This window comes from Triturus cristatus, chromosome 7, assembly GCF_964204655.1.
Source record: "Triturus cristatus chromosome 7, aTriCri1.1, whole genome shotgun sequence".
NCBI lineage: Eukaryota > Metazoa > Chordata > Amphibia > Caudata > Salamandridae > Triturus > Triturus cristatus.
In genome coordinates this window covers 202,922,952-202,944,214 of record NC_140590.1, presented here as the reverse complement: position 1 = coordinate 202,944,214, position 21,263 = coordinate 202,922,952, and the positions used below count along the sequence as shown (strand labels likewise).

General features: G+C 46.1%; 1 protein-coding gene across 2 annotated transcripts in view; it reads left to right on the top strand.

Moving 5' to 3' along the window:
- The window catches only part of SCN1B (sodium voltage-gated channel beta subunit 1), a 456,449-nt gene that overhangs the window by 278,445 nt on the left and 156,741 nt on the right, over positions 1-21,263 (top strand). For both annotated transcript variants that reach the window (XR_014966378.1, XM_085616039.1), the window contains exon 3: positions 17,037-17,274. Coding sequence is in view for 1 of the 2 variants with exons in the window: in XM_085616039.1 (XP_085472165.1) it covers positions 17,037-17,274 (238 nt within the window). In the remaining variant the exon portion in view is untranslated. The remainder of the gene's footprint in view (positions 1-17,036; positions 17,275-21,263) is intronic.

The following is a 21,263-nucleotide window of genomic DNA, read 5'->3' as shown; positions in this document are numbered from 1 at the left end:
TTCACCCAGATGAAGTAATAAAATGTCTGGGCACCAGCCAGCCACCGTACAATGCTCGCAAACGCTCCTTCCAGCGCATGCCCCCCTGCCCCCTCCAGGATACTTTAAACAAATCTTTATTAAAACCCAAATTCTCTCCAAAGTAACTGTCGCGTGCCTTGGCTTGGGCCCACTTCACAAATGAATGCTCCACTATCCAAATGGACATTTCTCTGGCAAGGGGGCCAGCCACCGAACCTGAAACAAGAAAAACTGAATGAACAGGAGAAAAAACAGAACCGCGCTACCCTGCCTGCAGGGCTGCGAACGTATCGCTGGTAGCAATCTGAAGACCATCTCCCCAACCTCATGATGTCCCCCCACCCCCTGTTATTGGCTTTAGATGCTGCCCCAATCCTAAAAGAATGAGTCTCAAAACCCTTGCCATCAATACCCAACTCCTTCAGCGCCTTACGCAACACTGCCAATAGCTGAAATGCCGTAACCCTACAACCGTTCTTGTGCAAAAATACCAACCTGACCAGTATGCCCGACAGCTCCCTCCACCTCGCTTCCCACCTACAAGGGCAAGTCAAAGGGGGGTCTTCCGCCTGGAGGGACACCCATTTTCCCACACCCCGCTGATCTGTTTTCGTTTTATGTAGCCATACACATACTTTGTCCCGACGCCGTACCACATCCCCATTCAATACCCCCTTACATTTTTGTCCCACCAGTTCCAACACCCGAAAAGCCCAGAGAAACATCGGTAATGCTTTGTCCATGTACCATTTTCCGTTAAAATGGATACTCAGGAGACCCCAATCATCCGGGTGAACTGGTAGCAATCAGAAAGCTGATTTTATGTCGCACTTTGCCATTTTTGCCATTGTGCCCGCGGTCACTACTAGTGACATGGCCACGTCAACCGACGAATAGGACACAGTAGCCTCCCTTTCATCGATGAAGTCATTCACTGAGTTCCCTTATGGCCATGATAAATGTTGTATTAAACGGAACTGTCCCTGTTCCTTCTTTGGCACAACACCCACTGGTGAAACAATTAAATTCTCCAAAGGCCAATCCTCAAATGGGCCCGCCATGCGACCCTCACTTACTTCTTTGTCCAATTTCTCTTGCACACTTTCAGGGTGCTCTTTCGCTAATTGTTCATTGTCTGCCCACCGTCTAGTCCTGGTACCCCAATACACTAATCGAAAACCTTCTTGAAAAACTTCTTGTAATGTTTTTGCAGCCTTCTGGGTGCCATAACCCTGTAAGGCTGCAACTATCCTGTCCACCCTAACCAGTGTACGAGCCCTCTGGCCCAGGCCACTTAGTCCCCCGTCCTCTCGCGAAGGGCTGCTGTTGCTGTCCGCTCGCCTGGAAACCCCCTTGCTCCCACTGCTGGCCCCCTTGCTGCTGCCCTGGCCCTCCTCCGAAGCAATTGACCAATGCGTGTCTGCCTCCACATTTTGAGCAGTCATGCCTAAATCAACAGAACTCCTGGGCGCACATGCCCTTATTAAAATCCCTGCAGGCCCCTCCTGAACCTGTCTGCTCTCTGCCTGTTTATTGGCCCCTGAAAGGGCCAATAAACAAGCGGAAGCCCGCTGGCTGTAAAGATAGTCTCCCCTGCCCGGGACGACCCCATTGTGTGCTGCCACAAATCTGTATCTAACTCCCCCCATTTTGCCTCAGTGTCCCATGCCATGCGTGCCCTGAATTCTTCATTGTACTGAGCCCATGGGTATCCCCCCCAGTGATCTGAGCTTTGCGAATCACATCCATATACTTAAACAGCGCCACACACCTCTCTGGGTATTTTTCACAGTACATGCTGGCGTAAATTAGAAAGGTCGCTGTCCAGTTCTCAATGGTGAGAGGCACCACCCTGTGCAGCAGTTTGAGTATCTCTACATACTCACCCTACCATTTCCGCTCTTTAGTGGCCAACAGTAGGTGTGTCCACAGCAGTTTGATTATGCCCATATAAGGCAATCTTTTTATTTTCAACTCTTTGCTTTCTAACTTGTCATCCGTCCTGACTGTCTTTGTTATAACTGCATTGCTTCCCATCTTTGTGTCTTCAACTGCGCTTACTGACGCCTTACCCGCGTCATCTGTACCCACTCCCACATCCGAGACATACTTGCCTCTACGTAACCTCCCCCCCTCCCCTTCCCCTCTCCAATCCCCACTGATACCATAGTTGGTTTCCCCCCTCCGTCCCGCATTTTACCTGGCTCCAAGGAGGGTGCCCGTCGTACTGCAGTCCGCCTTGCCAAGTGAGATGTCGATTCCGCTAACCTTAATGTTCGACCCGTAGGCTCTGACGGGTGCCGTGACACCTGCAAAACACTAGAAGAACCATTACTCGGCCCGCACCCTTTTCCTCACTTTCCCGTACTTTGCCCTCTTCCAAGCTGTCTTCTTCGTAATCTAACTCCTCAGGCTCCCTGTATCCCCCTGTTCTCTCAACTGGAGGTGCAGACTGCACTCTCCTGGACCCACCAACACATTTTCGGGTATTGAGGCCAGCAAGACCACTCTGGACCTACTTGTGCCAGCCGCATCATGATACCCCGCCGGTACTGGGTATGCCGGACGAGGCTCCCCTTCTCCTCAGCGTTTCGGAACCGCTCCCAGCTCTGCCAAGTCTGACTCCCGCTGATGCTTCACCGCCTAAAATAAAAAGGACTGGTCTGGTGTGCTGGGCCTACCTTCCCTACCCTTCCCCTCCCAATCATTCTGCCTACCAACCCCTAAAGTACAAGCCGCCCATGCATGCCCCACTTTGCTAAGGTCAAAACCCTCCCCTCTATCCCCCCTCTTCCTCCTCATCGCTCCACTCCAAACCCACAGGTCCCCCAGCCCCAGCCCAGGAGGGCCTTGCCCCGGCCTCTGAAAACCCCTTACCCAGGCCCCACCCCGCCACCCCGCAGGCCCCCACACTCCCCTTCCCCAGACCCAGGGAACCCCCTTGCACCATATAAGCATCCAACTGGCCCACCCTATCCAACCCCTTCACCTCCTCGTTCCAGGATGAGAAAATGTCCAGGCCCTCCCTATCCTGCCCCCGGGCTGATTCCAGCTCATCAGGCAAGCAATCACCCTCCTCCTCCAACAACCAGGGGCCCTTGCCCCCCACCCCCCTCCCAGCCCCTGCCGTCCCAGGGGAAACCTCTACTCCCCTCTCACCCCTTCCACATAAACTGCCTCCCCCACTCTCCCCACAGTGGTGGGCTGGAAACCCAGCTCCGTACACCCCGTGCCCCCAGACTGTAGCCCTGTGTGGCCCTCATACCCACCCAAACCCGTAGCAACCCCAGCCATCCGGCCTAAATCACAGTGGGCAGTAAAACCCACAACCCCCATTTTTCCCTTTTTCCCTCCCTTTTTTGATTTCCCAACCCTCGCGGACCCCAGGGCCCCCTCTCCGCCCCTCCCCTGCGGCACACTACCGCCCGGGGACCTGACCGTGGAGCCATGTGGTAATTCGCTCCTCCGGTGGGCCCCGCCCCAACCTTTCTCGCCAGAGCCTCACCCAGAACGAGAGGCTCAGGTTGAATATGCACCAACGGGTACACTCTCCTGACATGAGAGTGGCCCCGGACTTTGGGAAACCCTGCTGGGAAGACACGCTCCCCCGGTGGGCCTGACCCCCTGCCTCTCTGCCGCAGCCGCGCAGCTCATGGGAAGCTGTGGCGTAGACACGACCGAATGGGCTGCACCCTCATTGCTCTTGCGGCCCCGGTCACTCACCTGAGCATTCTTTGCCCTCTTGGGGAACGAGCAAGCCGCGACGGCGGGTGCCAACCCTGCGGACGCGCGCCTCACAGGGCTCACGCTCCCTGAGGCCCCCGGCAACAAAAGGTCTAGCCGGCTGGCCTCGCTCAACAATCGCACCGCCTCCAACATGCGATAATCTTCGCCAGACATCTTCACAATTTGAAGCAACTATTAAAAGACTTCAACCAGATTGCAGTACTACAAGCCTGATCTAACTAACACCTCAATCTAGAAAAACCGCTACGCTACCACTAACACTCCCAGCCACCAGGTCACCAAACCTAAAATGGTAGCTGGGATCCAGACAGGACCCTAATTATAGCCTTTGGGCTACAAAAATACTTGGGCTACGATTATAGCCGTTGGGCTACAAAAATACTTGGGCTACAATTGGGCTACCCCCAATGTAGCCCAATGCACAAAATCGCCGGTACCGGCCAGTCACTCCCCCTCCCAATCTGACCTCACGGGTTCGGCTGCCCCACAAGCCTCCCTTCTGTGGTATTTTAATATTTTGGTGGTAAGAGATGTCGGCAGTATTTTTATTGCTGCTGATGCCAAACTGTTCATGTTATACAGACACAACTGAGCTAACGCTTCAGCGTACACCAACCTTGTTTGTAAGCCTTGTAAACCTTTGGGCTTTTACTGGGGTTGGCCGGTGCTGTGATTCCAGATGGGGGTATACTGGAAACGAACAAGGTGCAAAGTGTGAAAGTGTTTTTTAAGTTTACAAAGGCACCTTAGGTCAAGGCTACCTTTTTTCTCACTCAGTCAAGGAGCTCTTTTTCTGAGTTGGATGATCTTTCTTGTAGGATTTGGGTTACTGGTTTAGGGGGGTGAAACCCTACTCAAGCAGCAACCACAATTCCCATCAGGGTGAAGTCACAAGCAACCAAAAATTAACCTGTGCTTAAACTCTGGAAGCTTGGCTCACAAACAGTCAAGCTTAACTTAAAAGCAATGGTAATGTGTTAAGTATTGATGCAGCACGTCCAATCGTAATTTAGTAAAAACACAACCCAATGAATGTCCCACACTAATTTAGAAAAATAGTAGAATGAAAGAAATCATTGGATACCAAAATTACAAAAATCTCATCAGTAAAGCCAGAGATATGCAGTCTTAGAGATTTAGATAAAAAATAGTGCTTGGAATCACAAAGCGCTAGCTGCGGTTATCTAGTTGGCTCAGTCATGGACAAAGTCACAAGTTCAGGCTTAACAAGATGGAGCGCAGACCAGACACAGGGACCAAGTTGGACCCGCTAAACAAAGTTCCTTAAATCCTGGTTGCAAAGTGTTGTGAGATCCCACGTTGAGGATGTGCTGTGCAGCGGCGGTTCAGAGGAAGCTGCAGAGCGAGGCCCTGCAGTAGGGATGCATCAGCTCTTCTCCTTGGCAAAAGGTTCCTCTTGAATCTAGAAGTCATCTTATTCTCTGGGATTTAAGGTCCCCTACCTATTCCCCATTTTCTCTTTGTTCTCTTTGTGGCAAGGGTCTGTGAGCTCAGTCGAAAACAGTTCTGTGCTCTCTAATGCAGCATCACTACAGGTGGTGGAGACGGCATTGTGCAGAGGAGACACTGCCTATTCAGGTGTAAGTGAAACTCCTTCCACCACTCTAAATGCAGCCAAGGTGTATTCAGCTCAGCTCTGAGTCGCCTAGGAAAGGCAGGACACACCTCAACCCCCCTTGTGGCTGTCTAGAGTGAATGTACATCCACAGCTCTTATCACTCCTAAACCAGACAGTCAATACAGAACCCAGCAGTGGACACATAATGGTTAAATAAGAAAATGCCTACTTTCTAAAAGTGTCACTTTCAAACACACAATTAAAAAACCACCTCCCTAAAAAGATGTGTTATTAAATTCTGAGTTCAGAGAGCCTAAACTCCATTTCTCTTTCTTGTCCCACTGGAAAGTTATACTTGCAAGGTGTTACAAAATAACTCTGATGTTAGCCAATGAGACAGATAGCCTTTTAATAGTAAACGACGAAATAGGCAGTATTTTACTATCAGGACATGAAAAACACACCAGTACATGTCCACTTTTTACATTCACTGCACCCTGCCCAGGGGGGTACCTTGGGCCTACCTGAGGGGTGCCATACATGTTACCAAAATTTGAAGGAGGGGTCCGGGCAAGTGGGTGCACTTACCAGGTCGACATGGCAGTTTAAAACTGTGCACAGACACTGCAGTGCCAGGTTTGAGCCACATTTGGAAAGGCTGCTTGGGTATGTGGCACAATCAGTTTTGCAAGCCTACTAGTAGCATTCAATTTGACAGGCTCTGGCACACTCAGTGAACTATAGTAGGAACTTACAAATAAATCAAATATGCCAATCATATCATGGATAACCAATCAGGATAACAATTTACACAGGGAGCACTTGCACTTTGACACTGATCAGCAGTGGCAAAGTGCCAAAAGCATCTAAGCCTGCAAAAACGAAATCCAGCACAGCATCAAAAATACAGGAGGATGGGGAAAAGAGTCAGGGGAAACCAAGCCAAAGATGCCAAGTCTAACAAATACACAAAGAACAGCTGCCAGCTACATCTACTCTTGTGACCCAAGAATCAGGCTCCAGGCACCAAATGGTTGCAATGTCTGAATTGTCACTTAAAATCCAACTTTACCATTAAAGAAGGTTACAAATTACAATTCTTTAGGGACCAGACTCATAATTCCTACCGCTCCCAATTGAAAGTTATCACTATTGAATTTAATAGGGTAACCCAATGTTATCCCATTGGAGAGGCAGGCCTTGCAGTAGTGAAAAATACATTTAATTTAAGAGTTTTTCACTACCACGACATGTTAAAGTTAAAAATACATGTTCAACCTTTTTAAGTACACTGCACCCTAATCTATAGGCTGTTTGGGCCTACTATAGAGGTGACATATATGTATTGAATAGGAAGGATTAGATATGTCAACAGGTTTATTTTGCCAGGTTGGAATGGCAGTTTACTACTGCACACACAGGCTGCAATTGCAGGCCTGAGACAGGTGTAAAAAGGTACTAAAGGGGGTAGTACAAACAGTGCTACAGGCCCTCTACTAGCATTTAATTTACAGGCTCTAGGTACATTTAGTACCACTTTACAAGAGACTTACTTGTAAGTTAAATATGACAATTGGGTGTAAGCTAATTTCAACATATTTAAAGGAGAAAGCACAAGCACTTTAGCACTAGATAACAGTGGTAGAGAGCGAAGAGTCCTAAAGTCAACAGAAAAAAAAGGAATAATCACCCTGCAGAGAGGGCCAAGTCCAATATCCCTAAAGTAAGAATTGGAAACATGTCACTTCTGGTTGGTGTGTACAGCTCACAACAGAAAGGAAGAAGGAAGGCGGAGTCAGAAGTGAGGCATAAAGATACCCTAAGGGAGTTGACTGCTCCAGAACTATCCTCCAGCATGTCCTATACAGTCTAGTGCTTATTTTGTAATTAAATAAGTGTCATGTCCCAAAATCTTTGTAAATAGGTGTTAGACCTGGTATCCTTGGCATGATTTCCCCCTAACTTTTCCTTCAGACCTCCTGTTTTTGCTGAGTTCTTTTTTGCTAGCCTTGGTATACTGCACACTTTACCACTGCTATCCAGTGCTAAAGTGCTTGTGCTCATTCCCTCAAACATGGTAACATTGGCTTGTACCCAAATTGCATATTTAGTTTACCTATAAGTCCCTAGTAGAGTGGCACTACATGTTCCCAGGGCCTGTAAACTAAATGCGACTAGAGGGCCTGCAGCACTGATAGTGCCACCCAGTTAGGTAGTCCTTTAAACATGTCTCAGGCCTGCCATTGCAGAGCCTGTGTGTGCAGTTTAACCGGCCTGTCGGTTGGGCAAAATAAACCATTTACCATGCCCTAACGTTCCTTAAATATATGTCACCCCTAAGCAAGGCCCTAGACAGCCCCAAGGGCAGGGCACAGTGTATTTAAAAATTTGGACATGTGCTTTTAAGTTTTACATGTCCTCGTAGTTAAAACACCTACATTTGTTTTTCACTACTGAAAGGCCTATCTCACCCATAGGAGTTGCATTATTGCATTTTATAAGTGTAATTTCCAAATGGGAAGACATGACTGATTCATGTTTGGTGTCTCTGGAATCCAAATTTAAAAATCCTAACCTATGGTAAAGTCAGCTTTTAAAATGCATTTCCGAAAATGGCACTTTTAGAAAGATGCCATTTTTTGTGCCTTAGCCATTGGGTCCCCGTAGCCTGTCTCTGATCAAGGTAAACATACGGAACAGCGAGGGCAGAGCCACGAGTTCCGGAAGCCTGCAAGCAGTACAATGACTTGCCCGAACAACGACTTTGTCCAAACCATGCATGTGCGTGGTTAAGGCAGAGTCGGTCTAATGTTTGGGACGGGCGGGGAGATAGGAGCATCGGAAAAAGAACAGGACAGGTAAGAAGGGTTTGGATTAGATTTTAGGGGGTGGGGGTTTGGGGTAGTTTTTTGCGGTGAGGGGGATTGAGGTAGTTTTTAGGGGTGGGGGTTCAGGGTAGATTTTAAGGGGTGGGAGGTTCGGGGTAGATTTAAGGGGGTGGGGAAGTTTTGGGTAGTTTTTAGTGGGTGGGGTGTTCGGGTAGTTTTTAGAGTTTGGGGTCGTTTTTAGGGGGTGGGAGGGGTTCAGAGTCGTTTTTAGGGGTGGGGGTTCAGAGTATTTTTTAGGGGGGTTGGTGTAGTTTTTAGGGGGTGGGAGGGGTTCAGAGTAGTTTTTAGGGGTGGAGGGTTCGGGGTAGTTTTTAGGGGTGGGGGTTTGGGTAGTTTTTAGGAGGTGGGAGGGGTTCTGAGTAGTTTTTAGGGGGTGAGGGGTAGTTTTTAGGGGGGGTGATTCAGGGTAATTTTTAGGGGTGGAGGGGTTTGGTGTAGTTTTTAGGGAGTGGGGTGTGTCCATTGTAGTTTTTAGGGGGTGGTGGGTTTGGGTAGTTTTTAGGGGGTGGGAGGGGATCAGGGTAGTTTTTAGGGGGTGGGGGTTCGGGGTAGTTTTTAGGGGATGGGAGGGGATTGGGGTATGTTTTAGAGGGTAGTGGCTTGAGAATAGTTTTTAGGAGGTTGAGGGTGTATTTAGGGCTCAGGGGGAGAAGGTGGGGTGTGGTAACATTAGCCACGGATAGCCGTTTACCATGCTTTCCTTTACCAGGAAAATGTGTGGTAAAGGAATGCATGGTAAAGCAGTTCGTGGTTAAGACACGGTCGTTGTCGAGACTGCGTTGTAAATGTAGGCGTTGTAGAAGAACTCGTTGTTCTGACATACAACGCTCTGATCATATGACTGGGTGTAGTTGTCAGGTGATTTTTGTGTATTCCTCCTAGACAGCCACACACAATAGGAGCTTAGGTGTGATTGGATGGGCCAAAACTAGCAGGATGGGAGGGAGGAGTTGCACCCAGCCTCACTTACACCTAAATAAGCAGTGTCCTGTGTCCACACGACAGGCTCCATAACCTCCTGTAGTGAGTCTGGAGACAGGGCCAGGAAGGCAGGGCATCTGTGCACTTCAAAGTCATGCCTGTAGAAGCTTCTACCCACTTCAAAGGCACAATTATGTATCAAAGAAGGACCGCAGACACCACCAGTTCAGTACACTTCTGGGCCTATGGATACTCTGTACCAAACAAGAGGGACAGAGGGTCAAGTTTAAAGAGGTCAGCATACATGCCCCACAGTCACAGTGAGCAAAAAAGGCATATGGAGTTCCTCAGAATTAGAGTGAAAGAACGTAGAGATGTAGGTGGGAGTGGTACCAAACAATGGTCGTCCCACCTAGAGTAGGAACAGGGGGGAATTACCCTTGTTGGAACCAGGGCTCTCACACAACTAGCAAGCTAGGTGTCATGCTTCATCATATGAGCCTGTACCCCGTCAGGTCGGCGCTGCAACACCTGACGGGCACCCAATACGGGGCTCTTTAGCGGGGATCTTTTGTTCCTGCCATAGGGTGCAGTGGGGGTAAGGGGCCTAGTGTGTGTATATGTGGAGTGAGTGGATTAAAACAGGTCAGTTAGTCCTAACAGTAATTTAATCTGGAAGGTAAACTGCCTGAGTAAAAACAGGAGGAGTGGCAGTGAACTAGAGGTTAGGTATCTAGCTATGTATGCTCAACTCTCTATCGGTCAACATGTTTCGGGCTCTGTGACGAGTGGCAGGCACATATGATGAAGCATGACAGCTAGCTTGCTAGGTGTGTGAGAGCCCTAGTTCTGACAAGGGTAATTCCCCCCTGTTCCTACTCCAGGTGGGACGACCATTGTTTGGTACCACTCCCACCTACATCTCTACGTTCTTTCACTCTAATTCTGAGGAACTCCATACCCCTTTTTTGCTCCCTATGGATACTCGGCCAGGAAGAAAGACTGCTGTCTGCTACAAGGACTGCCACTCTGAAGGAGCTACTGCCCTGTTGTGCTGACCTGCTGACTGCTGCCCTCTTGACTGGCGAAGAAGAACTGGACCTGCAACCTCCATCTTGAACCCAGGACCCCAAAGTGACTCAAAGGTCTAGTCTGCTGGCCTCCTCATCTGAGCCTCAAGGACATAAAAGGCCCCTGAATAGTTCCTGGACCTGTCTTCAGTGATTTCCTGACCCTCAATTGGTGCCCCTCAGGTCCTGGACCCTTGGAGCGTCTCAGCGGGGTCTTAATTCAAAGTTATGGGCTCTTCATGACCGCAAACAGGCCCGTTCACACCAGAACCACGCTGCTCACATCGCAGTTCAGCTCAAGCTGCCGCCAACCTGTCTCCTCGCACAGCCAGCATCAACACCACAGAGGAACACCACCCATCCGTGAAACCTGGCCTACTCTTTGCGCCTCGCCAGCCACTGCCCATGATACTGTCCTTGCTCCCAGGGATCCTCTTCCACACAAACAGGACTCGGCCAAAAAACTGATACAGTAAAACTTCAGCTGGACTTATCTGGGACTGTATCTGACACGTTGCTCTGCCTGAACTTTTGACTTTGACCTGGCTCAGTAAGACCAGATATCCCTGGTTGGGGCTTTATGCTTTTAGGCGCTATCTTACAGTTTCTTCTTTAGAAAATCATGACTCTGGTTCTACTGCTTGAATTTTTGTCGTTTTGGTCTTGTTTATTTATTAAATTAAGCTCTATTTTTCTAACCCGGTGTAGGATCTTTTTGTGTGGTGTTTTCACTGTTTTACTGTTTAAAGTGTTGCACAAATACTTTACACATTGCCTTTAAGTTAAGCGTGACTGCTCTGTGCCTAGCTACAAAGGTTTGAGCATAGATTAATTTGGGGGTTTCTTGTGCCTTACGCTGACAAGGATTTTGGTTGCTGCTTGACCAGGACTCACACCCCAGTTAACCAGTAACCTAATATCTAACAGTCGGCTGTGGTAGCATCTCTACCTGCCTTGCCATCACTGTCAACTGCCCACACTGGCCTCACCTAATGCACCTGCTAGCTCCACCCATTGCTGCAAATCATCACATTAGAGTACATAATAAAACTGAGACAAATATGACAGCACATTATATGCAAAACAAAACAGCAGACATACACTTCGCTTGAGAATAAGTAAAAAAACAAAACATCTGAAATAAGTATGTCCAGAAATAAATACGTAACTCTTCTGTGGCAACACACATTTACCTAAACAACACTAAAGTGAATCATAAACATATCTATTTTCAGTATTATTTTCATGAGATAAATGTCTGCAGGCCTCAAGATTATATCATTTGAGTACTTCTCATTTTAAAGTATCAAACTGCCGAATACGGTTAATCTGGCCTTTGCTCTCACTAAACTGCAATCGTTGACAGTAGCGACTGCTACCGGATGGAAGTGGTAGGACGGGGTCAGTGCTTAATTTGTAAAACAATAGGTTCCAGGGCCCACGTCATGAGCCTACCGCAGCTCACGCTACCCATTGCCCCTGCCAGTGCTGCCAACGACAGTTCCAACACAACTTATAACAATCATACTCTTACAAGAGTGACAAATCAGACTATTCCAGGCCACAAAGCTATAGGAATAGATTGGGTGCCCGGTATTAGTCACATGTAACGTATTTTGATTTAAAATACAACTGTTGTTGTGCACATCTTTAAATCAGACAAACAGCGCATGTGGCAGACAGCCATAAGTGCTGGTGTTGACAACTAGGTGCCAGAGCTGAGCACCTGAAACCACCGGTACAAATAAAGCACTGGGCGGGGTGGATTAGAAAAATAAAAACACTTACCTTTTCGCCCGCATCGACCTCTGTCTTCTTCAGCTTCCTTCTTCCTGCAGTCCCATCAGCAGGAAGCACCCAGCACCCAGCCTCCCCACAGCCAATCACAACGCTGCAATGCAGAGTTGTGATTGTTCTGAGCGCTGTGGATTGGCACTGGGAGGGTTTGCATGTTCCTCGCCAGGCTGTGTAATGCAGAGTGCGCATGACTGTTAGGCAGGCCCAATAGGGCCGCTCAAGCAGTCATGCCCACTTATGGAGGAAAAACCACTCCTTCCCTGCTCTGTTCAACCCCTTCCCGTCCCAAGAGCCACTGAATTCCATAGGAAAAATGCAATGATAATAACTGCATGTTATTATCATTGTATTTTTCCTTTGGAGCAGTGGGGCGACACTCCTCTGCCATAGTGGAGGAGCCGCCACTGTTTTTTGATGTAGTATGTCCATTGTGGTTGATTCCTGGGATTGACACATGCTCAGAGAAGCTGTTCCTTTACTTTTGTCGCTAACAATGTAAAACAAATCCTCCCTTCAATGAAAGGTGGTGTATATGCACCAATATTCCAGTCTGTGATAAGGATCTATGGTCCCAGACTGTACCAAGCATCAATGTCCATAAGATTCCTCAAGCTTCCATGGCCACACACTGTGTACACGCACCTATGGTAACAAGAAACAATTGTCCCACACTTCTACTAGCATCACTTTCCTCAAGTAGTAACAGATATCACTCATCCCATGCTGTAACAAGCATCACAGTACCCAAGCTGCATCAAATTGTAACAAGCATCCGTGGTCATAAAGTGTAATAAGCATCACTGGCCCCAGGCTAAATCAAGCACCACTGGCCTCCAGCTGTAACAAGTATCAGATGTACCAACCTGTAACAAGCATCACTGGCCCCAGGCTAAATCAAGCACCACTGGCCTCCAGCTGTAACAAGCATCAGATGTACCAACCTGTAACAAGCATCACTGGCCCCAGGCTAAATCAAGCACCACTGGCCTCCAGCTATAACAAGCATCAGATGTACCAACCTGTAACAAGCATCACTGGCCCCAGGCTATATCAAGCACCATTGGCCGCCAGCTGTAACAAGCATCAGCTGTACCAACCTGTAACACGCATCACTGGCCCCAGGTTATATCAACCATCTCTGTCACCAAACTGTAACAAGCATCAGTGGTTCTGAACTGTCACAAGTATCATTGGCCTCAAGCTGTAACAGCTGGCATCAACTGCCCAGCATACACAAGTTAGCTATGAGCAATGGCAGCGACTCGCTCGTCGATGACACCACGGCTGCAGACAGTGGGTCAGGGTGAGCTTCAACACAAAAAGAAGTTGATAAATCTGTGTGTATGCCTTGATAGTAGGGTGGGATCACCAGCCTGGGAGCCCAAGTCTAACCACCCAGCTATATCAAAATGTAAATGTAGTGCATTTATATAGCGCTCTGCACACCCCCGAATGGGTCTCTCAGGTGCTGTGCACATACCGCTGTGGAACCCTTCCTGGCCTTTCCCTGTGAAGTGCCCACTCCTGGGCACCCCCAAGGTGAAGCCAGGCATCCTAGCGCTGTTGTGGAGATTAAGCAAGCTATTGCCCAGAGTTGCAGAGTGGGACCCATGATTAGAAGAGGCACCGAGGCGAGAATTATCAGGTCCGGGGAAATTGAGCCCAAGACCCGCTGAGGCGGGAATTGAACCCTGGTCCGGGCCAGATCTCTGCTTCAAGGTCTGCCACTCTAACCATTGAGCCACACTTCTCCTTCACAAAAGAAGCACGCAGTGATGATAAAGACTGAGGCTTGTAGCTGCATGCTGTTTGTCTTGTGCCACACTCTGCACCCTCTCCCACAAAGGAGATGTGCTTTCACTCAAACTAGCCAGTGAATTGAGTCCTTTACCCTTTTTGTCTTTTTGTCAGCCTTTTATAACCCATGCAACAACCTCAGTTGTGCCAAAGTTAAAAGAGACTCCACAAAAAAGTAAATGTACCTTTAATCATGCAGCGTCGAGGTGCCTAACTAATTCCCAGGGATAAGAAATAAGTCCCAGGGGTAGCCACTGGAAACACCAGGTCAAAATAACCTCTGTATCCTGCATGCTTTGTTCTGTCTTCGATGGCGTCTTGGCTGAATAAAAGTGTCGTCTGTATCTTTTGTATCTGTAATTTACACCCTGACTCTGAGCAGAGTTCCTGATCTCTACTAAGATGACTCTTCGCAGCCTCAGGGGCGGTCAACGATTCATTACTGAAAACGTGGCTTTTTTCTGCATCTCTATATCTACCACTATTATAGTGTTACAGATCAGGCTGGATGTGGGTCGTAGGAGGTAGTATTACGTCAGCGCCAAGTCGCCCGAGGGCAATCGAACGCTTCAGAAAATGTTAAATCAAATCACAACAATGCAGGTTGTACAAAATAGTGTAATACATGTAGTCGCCTTATCAAACCTAGATTCTGGTGGGTTCTCCGTAACATAGACATTACAGCATGTCCCATCTTAAGTCACCAGTTTGGACTGTGCAGTGTTTATTACCAGCTTGAATGGTAGGGCTGGGATGAGATGTTCAGTGCCACAGTTCCATGCATGAAACTCAGTACAGCTAGGCCATATGCAGTGGTAAGGAGGGGTAGGGTTAGTGCTGTCTGCCCACCCCAATAGTTTCACACCTGTGTGTAGGTCCTGTCAGTACTTTTGAAGCTCTGACAAGCATGCTCAGACCCATCAGACAATGGATAGGGCCTTGACACTCATGGGAGCATGGTTGAGTCATGACAGCCCACCCTACCTTGAAAGCAACCCACTATCTTGCAGCCTACAGAAAAGGGCTAGCGCTGAAGAATGGCCAGTCCTGCCCGGAATAAAGGGAGAAAAGATATTGTGCAGCTTTTTGTCTGCTTCTTGTGGCAATGTGTGATTACTAGTTAGTAGCCTATCACTTACCATTGGTGAGTCCCAGTTCAGTAACCTAGTTACTTCAGTTGTTCATTGAATTCACTAAGGTTAGGGATCTCGAGGAGTCAAGGCTAACTCTGGAGGTTGTAGAGGGTTTGCACCTCCGATACAGTATGACATAGTAATCAGATTCTATAAATTCAATGTCCAGTCAAGATCTATATATTTCAGATAGGCTAGGCGCATGATTAAGAAGAGGGTATTATTGAATAAAAACTAGAAAGTGTGCTCAGCAAGTCATAGTAAACCTCCCCCAAATAAAGGTCTTTCACGGTATATATTATGGGACTCTGCACGTGCCATGTGTTCCACATCCATGTCTTCCACCCAGTGTGTTGCTTAAAGGAGAGTCTGACACGACCACGCGGAAACTGCCGTATCTGAGGAGACCACAAGAAATTAGATACAGTACGCCAGCACTGACAACATTTTACTGGTCATAAATGGAGCCAGTTCAAGTTCTGAACAAGTTTGATCCTGCACACCTTGAAGCATATATGAAGAAGTGTCTCATAACAAGCACAAAATACACCATGCAGACCAACTGAAGACCCATTGACCCGGTGACCAACACAACAATGTAACCATTCTCATTTATAGCACTATTCAGGGACTGGAGCTCAACACGTAATGGCCTTATGTACATTTATTGACCATATTTGGATTCTTGAGTAAACTCACTGTCTTACTGGCGCGAGAGAATGACGTGTCAGCTGAATAGCAGGTAATAGCATCTACAGGAATCTGTTTGACAGTGGTCATTTGACAAGCATTCATTTTAGACTACATTGAACAGGCTTAGGAGCAAGCCTAATACATTGTCTTTCATGGGCAATCAGAAGCGACCATTTTAAAAAACATTTTTGTATCATGTGCGTTCTGTGGTACCCACCATTCAGTTTCTCTAACGTCTTCTGAGAGTAACCCATTCATCCACAACCCAAGACACTCTCTAAACATTAATTTCTCAAACAGCTGAATCGATTTACACAAAATCACAAAAGCACATTTTCGTAGTACAGCTCTAACTTTGTGGTGAATTTGATGTAGTTCCATTCCGCCATTTTTTTTGTTTCAGAAAGCAAGCTTTCACACTGGAATTAAAATGGAAAATCAAAATTTTGGGAAACTTTTTTTGCGCCATCCACTTGGCGGATCAGCGTGAAACTTTTCATGAAAGAACCAAAGTGGATGAACCTTTCTGTTGGAAAGTTTTGTGCAGATTTGTCAACAACTGCCACTGTGTAAGAGATATGTATATTCACTGAAAAAACCAAAAGTTAAAGTCACGTTATAGTTAGGTGTTGAAATGAGACAAGAACCAATGTTAAAAAAAACTCCAAACCACAGAAATATGCTAGTTATAGTTTAATCAATTAACCCTAACTTGCACGTACATCATGCACTGTTTATGACCTCACATAGGACGTTGGGTGGGGGTGCTGTATTCATTAGTATTTTGAACAATATTGTTCTTTAAATCTAAGGAGTCATGTCATCAATTGATGTCATTTAATATGTACTGCGTGATAGGCATTTGCTGTTTTCCATATTAAGCAATCCAGAAAACAGAATCCAAACATGTGATGAATGTTTTGCACTCTTTTCATTTTACTTGGTCTGACCTCAGGAGTTGGCATTTTAGAACAGCAAAAGAAAGATTTTTCATTTTCACATGTTCAAAATCCCAGCAACGTATTTTGGGGATCTCACAGCCGCATATGAATTTCACCTCCTTGAGGAAGATTTGTGTAAGATTTAGCGTGTTACAAACAATTAACATAGCTTAACATGAGATCTCAGCTTCTAAACAGCAGGTTTATGAAGAAGTCAAGTTAAGAGCATGGAAGAAAAGAAGTGGAGGGGCATTTAGAGATGGTGAAATGTTGGCATCTTCTACAACCAAAAGGGGTGTAAAGGTTAAAGGCTTACATTGTCAGAAGAGAATTGGCTGAGGAGCATTGGATAGGCTTGGATAGCCCGCCCGCGGGATAAGCATGACATGCTTGCACAATATTCCTCTTTTCCTGCAAGTACAATAACTTTCCTTTCTTGTTCACCTCAGATATATCGCTACATTGATGAGACGCAAGAGGTCCTCGACGAACGCTTTGAAAACAGGCTGGTGTGGAATGGAAGCAGGAAGACGGAAGACCTGCAGGACATGTCCATCTTTATCACTAACGTCACCTTCAACCACTCCGGCGAATACATTTGCCGGGTGAACAGGACACTTCTCTTTGAGACCTATGACTACAACATCAACGTCACCAAATTCATTCACTTAAATGTAGTGCCCACAGGTAGGTTGCAGAAGGAAAGAGAAGGTAGAATTTTGGTTTCTTATGACAATGTGTAGAGATATTTCAGCTCGGATGGAGGCTGGCTATTTGTTGCATATAATAAGAATTTGATCTGGGATGATATTAAGAAAGTCTGTCATAGCAGATGTTTCCATAATTTCTCCCTCCATACCTTCACCTGCTCAGGATCATAAACGTTATACAATTATCTCAGACTAGACAACCCAGTGCAGTAATCTACTAAGTGGACTATGATAATAAAAAATACCATGCAGACCTGCAGAGCTGTTCGAAGCTGCCAGCCTACTGAAAACCGTAAACTGTGAACCTGTCTCTCATACTTCTTCATCCATTACACTGCTAAGCACTGCATACCATCAAACGATAACCATTTATCAGCGGTCATGATGCACAATGAGGAAACACTTCCTACGTAGGATCAAAACAAAGACAACACACTTCCAACCATACACCCTAGAGAGTGTAGCATGCCACCCATGTAGGCCAGTGCTTCACTGCCTCACATAGGGGTAGTAAGCACTATTGATATCAACCTAATTAATATTAACTTTTGGACCCTTGCTGCTGAGGCTGATGACTAGTGAGAGCGTGATTTACAATCTCTCATCCGATGGGTCTTTTTAAGTTGACTGAGACGCCAAGGGAGTTAGCAATAATAAAACAAGTCAACTTTCGTGAAGCTCATTGGCCACACAATAAGGATCAGGAATCAGAGGTTGAAGTTAAGTAGTTTTATTTACCAATTAAAAATCAATTAAGGATATATGCATGTAAGGAGAATATTAAAAAAACTACAACATTACAGCTGGCAAGCTGAAATATCGCACTAGGTTCAGTCTCAGTAGGATAAAATACAATAAATAAACTGAGAATTAAAAATATGTGTTCCTTAAAGAAACTCTGTTTCACTCTCCTAAACATGAATAAGTTCTAAAATTCATCTAATCAAGTTTCTAAGTTTAGAATAAGGATGGTTCGTAGAATAGGGTCTCATGGAAAATTAGAAGTGCGAGAAGGTGTCAGCATAGTAAAGACTCCAGTAGAACGTGTTTCTTCACAAAGACCCAGTCGCCATGACTGAGGTCATGGCACTGCTCCATACATGGGGAGGTGGCAAGAACCTCAACCTGGCGGGACAGAGAATGGACCACAACAGCTTGTCCCTTGCAATAATCAAGGGCCATGTCATTTATAATGTTCACAAGCAGATTTGCTGGTACTGCAGGCATCTCATTGCTCTCCTCATGATTATCTTGTGCGGGGATAATCCTGTTTTTCTGTCAGGAACACTATGAAGTTCTCATCAGCACAATAGGCAAAACATCTGGCCACTTCAGAGATGTTTATGCACACACTTTGACCAATCTGGCTTTCAATGTTCCATTAACCTGCTCCTTGACGCCAGAACTCTCTGGCCAATAACTGCAATGCAATCTCTGCTCCATTTGCAATGCTGCACACAACATTGTCTGGACCTCATTATTGAAATAAGTCCCTAGTTCTGACTCCAGCGAATCCACACCAAGGTATCAATTTCCTCCATAATAACTTGGATACTGTGAAACTATAATTTCTCCTAGTCAGGTAGGCCTCCACCCAACATGAGAAGATGCACATATTCACTAGGACACATCTCAGCTCGTTGCACACAGTCATTTCGATGAAGTTCATCTTCATCTTGTTGAACGGCCCTCCATATCTTCCTATACGACTCAATATCACTGGAGTTCTTTTCCCTAAATTCGTCTGTTGATGCATAACACATCTGTGGCACAACTCTCTAATCTAAATCTTGGGTTAAACCAATGCTGTCTAAACAATCTGACCATGGTATCCCTCCCATTATGAGCGAGTGTATGGAAATGTCTTGCCATTGGGGGCAACATGCTGTCTGACAACACTAGTCAGCCATCAAATGACAGCCTTATATCATCATCTTTCTTCACACATCCTGTTCTGATCCAACCCTACTGTCTGCCTCTAACACTTCCTCCTGCAATCTCTTTACTTCCAGGTATCAAATACTGACAACTAAAGGTTATAGTTGGTCTCACCTTCAGACTCATATACATATTCAACATTGAATGCTTGTGACCCATGAGCAAATTATCATGCAACCTCATCAGCATAACAGTTGCCCACTGTCACATAATCACCACCACTGAGGTGAGTGGGACACTTCACAAGTGCAATATTTGCAGGCAGCTGTAGTGCTTCAAGCAGTCTCATGACATGTTCCCCATTGCGGATTGGGGATCCAGATGATGTCATAAATCCTCCTTATGACCATATCTGACCAAAGTCATGAATGACACCAAAGCCATATTGAATATCTGTAAATGTAGTCACTTTCAACTGTTCAGAGACATAGCAAGCCTTAGTAAGAGCTATCAGTTCAGCCACTTGTGCAGATAACACTCCTCAAGCCAGGAGGATTCAACGTCCCCTGGGACTGTGCAGACTGCAAATCCAGCTCTCAAATTTCCTTCATTGTCTCTTAAACATTACCCATCCACAAACAGTATGTAATCAGATACTACCAGTGTCTCATCTTGTATTTCTGGTCTTGGCTTGGTGCATAGTTCAGTGACATCCAGACAATCATGCTTAACTACCCCTCATCACTTTCACTCTCCAGGAGAGGCATTAAGGTGGCAGGATTCAAAGTAGAACATCTCTTGAGGGTAACATTTTCTGCATCTAGTATAATCTGTTCATATTTTGTCAAGCAACTGTTTGTAAAATGCTGTGTGCGGGCACGCCCTGCCAAAATCTCAACCGAATGTGGCACAAAAATAGTTAGGAGCTGTCCCATCACAATACTTTGACACCGTTCTATTCTGACACTAACTGCTGCCACAGCTTTAAGGCACCTAGACAGCTCTGCGACTACAGGATCAAGAGTAGCAGAAAAGTAAAATATAGGACATCTCGCATTTCCGTGCATTTGTGTAAGCACCGAGAGAGCGCAGCCCTTCCTCTCACTGCAGAAAAGAGTAAAAGCTTTATTGTAATCAGGCATTCCCAATGCTGGGGCATGACAGAGACTTTCTCTTAGCTCTAGGAAGGCAATCGAGTAGTCATTATCCCATGGTATCAAATCAGGCACATGCTTGTGTGTCCGCCTCTTTAAAGACTTGGCCACTAGGGAAAGTTGGGTATCCACTGGCGACAGTAGCCCACCATTCCCAAGTACACAGTGATTTCTCTCTGGGTGGTTGGTGGAATCATTTTAAGAATCGCCAAGATTCTTTCTCATGACATCTTTCTCAATGTGATGTCTGAGATACAAAACTTCCTTCTGACAATGCTGCAACATACTCAGGGATGCTTTTTGTTCATTCTCAGCTAAGTGGTTCAATAATGCAATTGTATCTTATTTAGAAGCTTACATTGTCTCAGATGCAATCAGAAAATCGTGTATGTACTGCACTATGGCAGAGTTACAGGGTATGACTAGGGCCTCAAGATTTCTTTTGCGGATCTAATTAAAAATTGAGGGACTCTTGTTGGACTTGACACCATGCCAAAAAATTGTTCTGGAACCAGAAAGCGAAGAAGTACTCGTTGTCCTCATGCAAGGGTTCAAAGAAAAAATCCTGACACAAATCAATGACAGTGAACCACTCAGCCTCACACAGAATTTAAAACAAAATCACAGCTGGATTTGGTACCACTGGATAATAGGGAACAACAATAAAGTTAATCTTTCTCAGGTCCTGCACTATATGGTATTTACTGTTAGGCTTCCGCTAGCCCATAACAGGTAAATTACATGGATTCCACATTATCTCCTTCAAAATGCCTTGTTGTATCATTGACTCAATCACTGGAGTAATCCCAGCAATTGTTTCAGGGGTCAGTTTATACTGTAGGATTCTTGGGTATTTAGCATTGGATTTTACTTTTATGCGAACAAGTTCAACTCCCTTTAGGAAACCAATATCTTTTCCTGAAAAGTCCCAGAC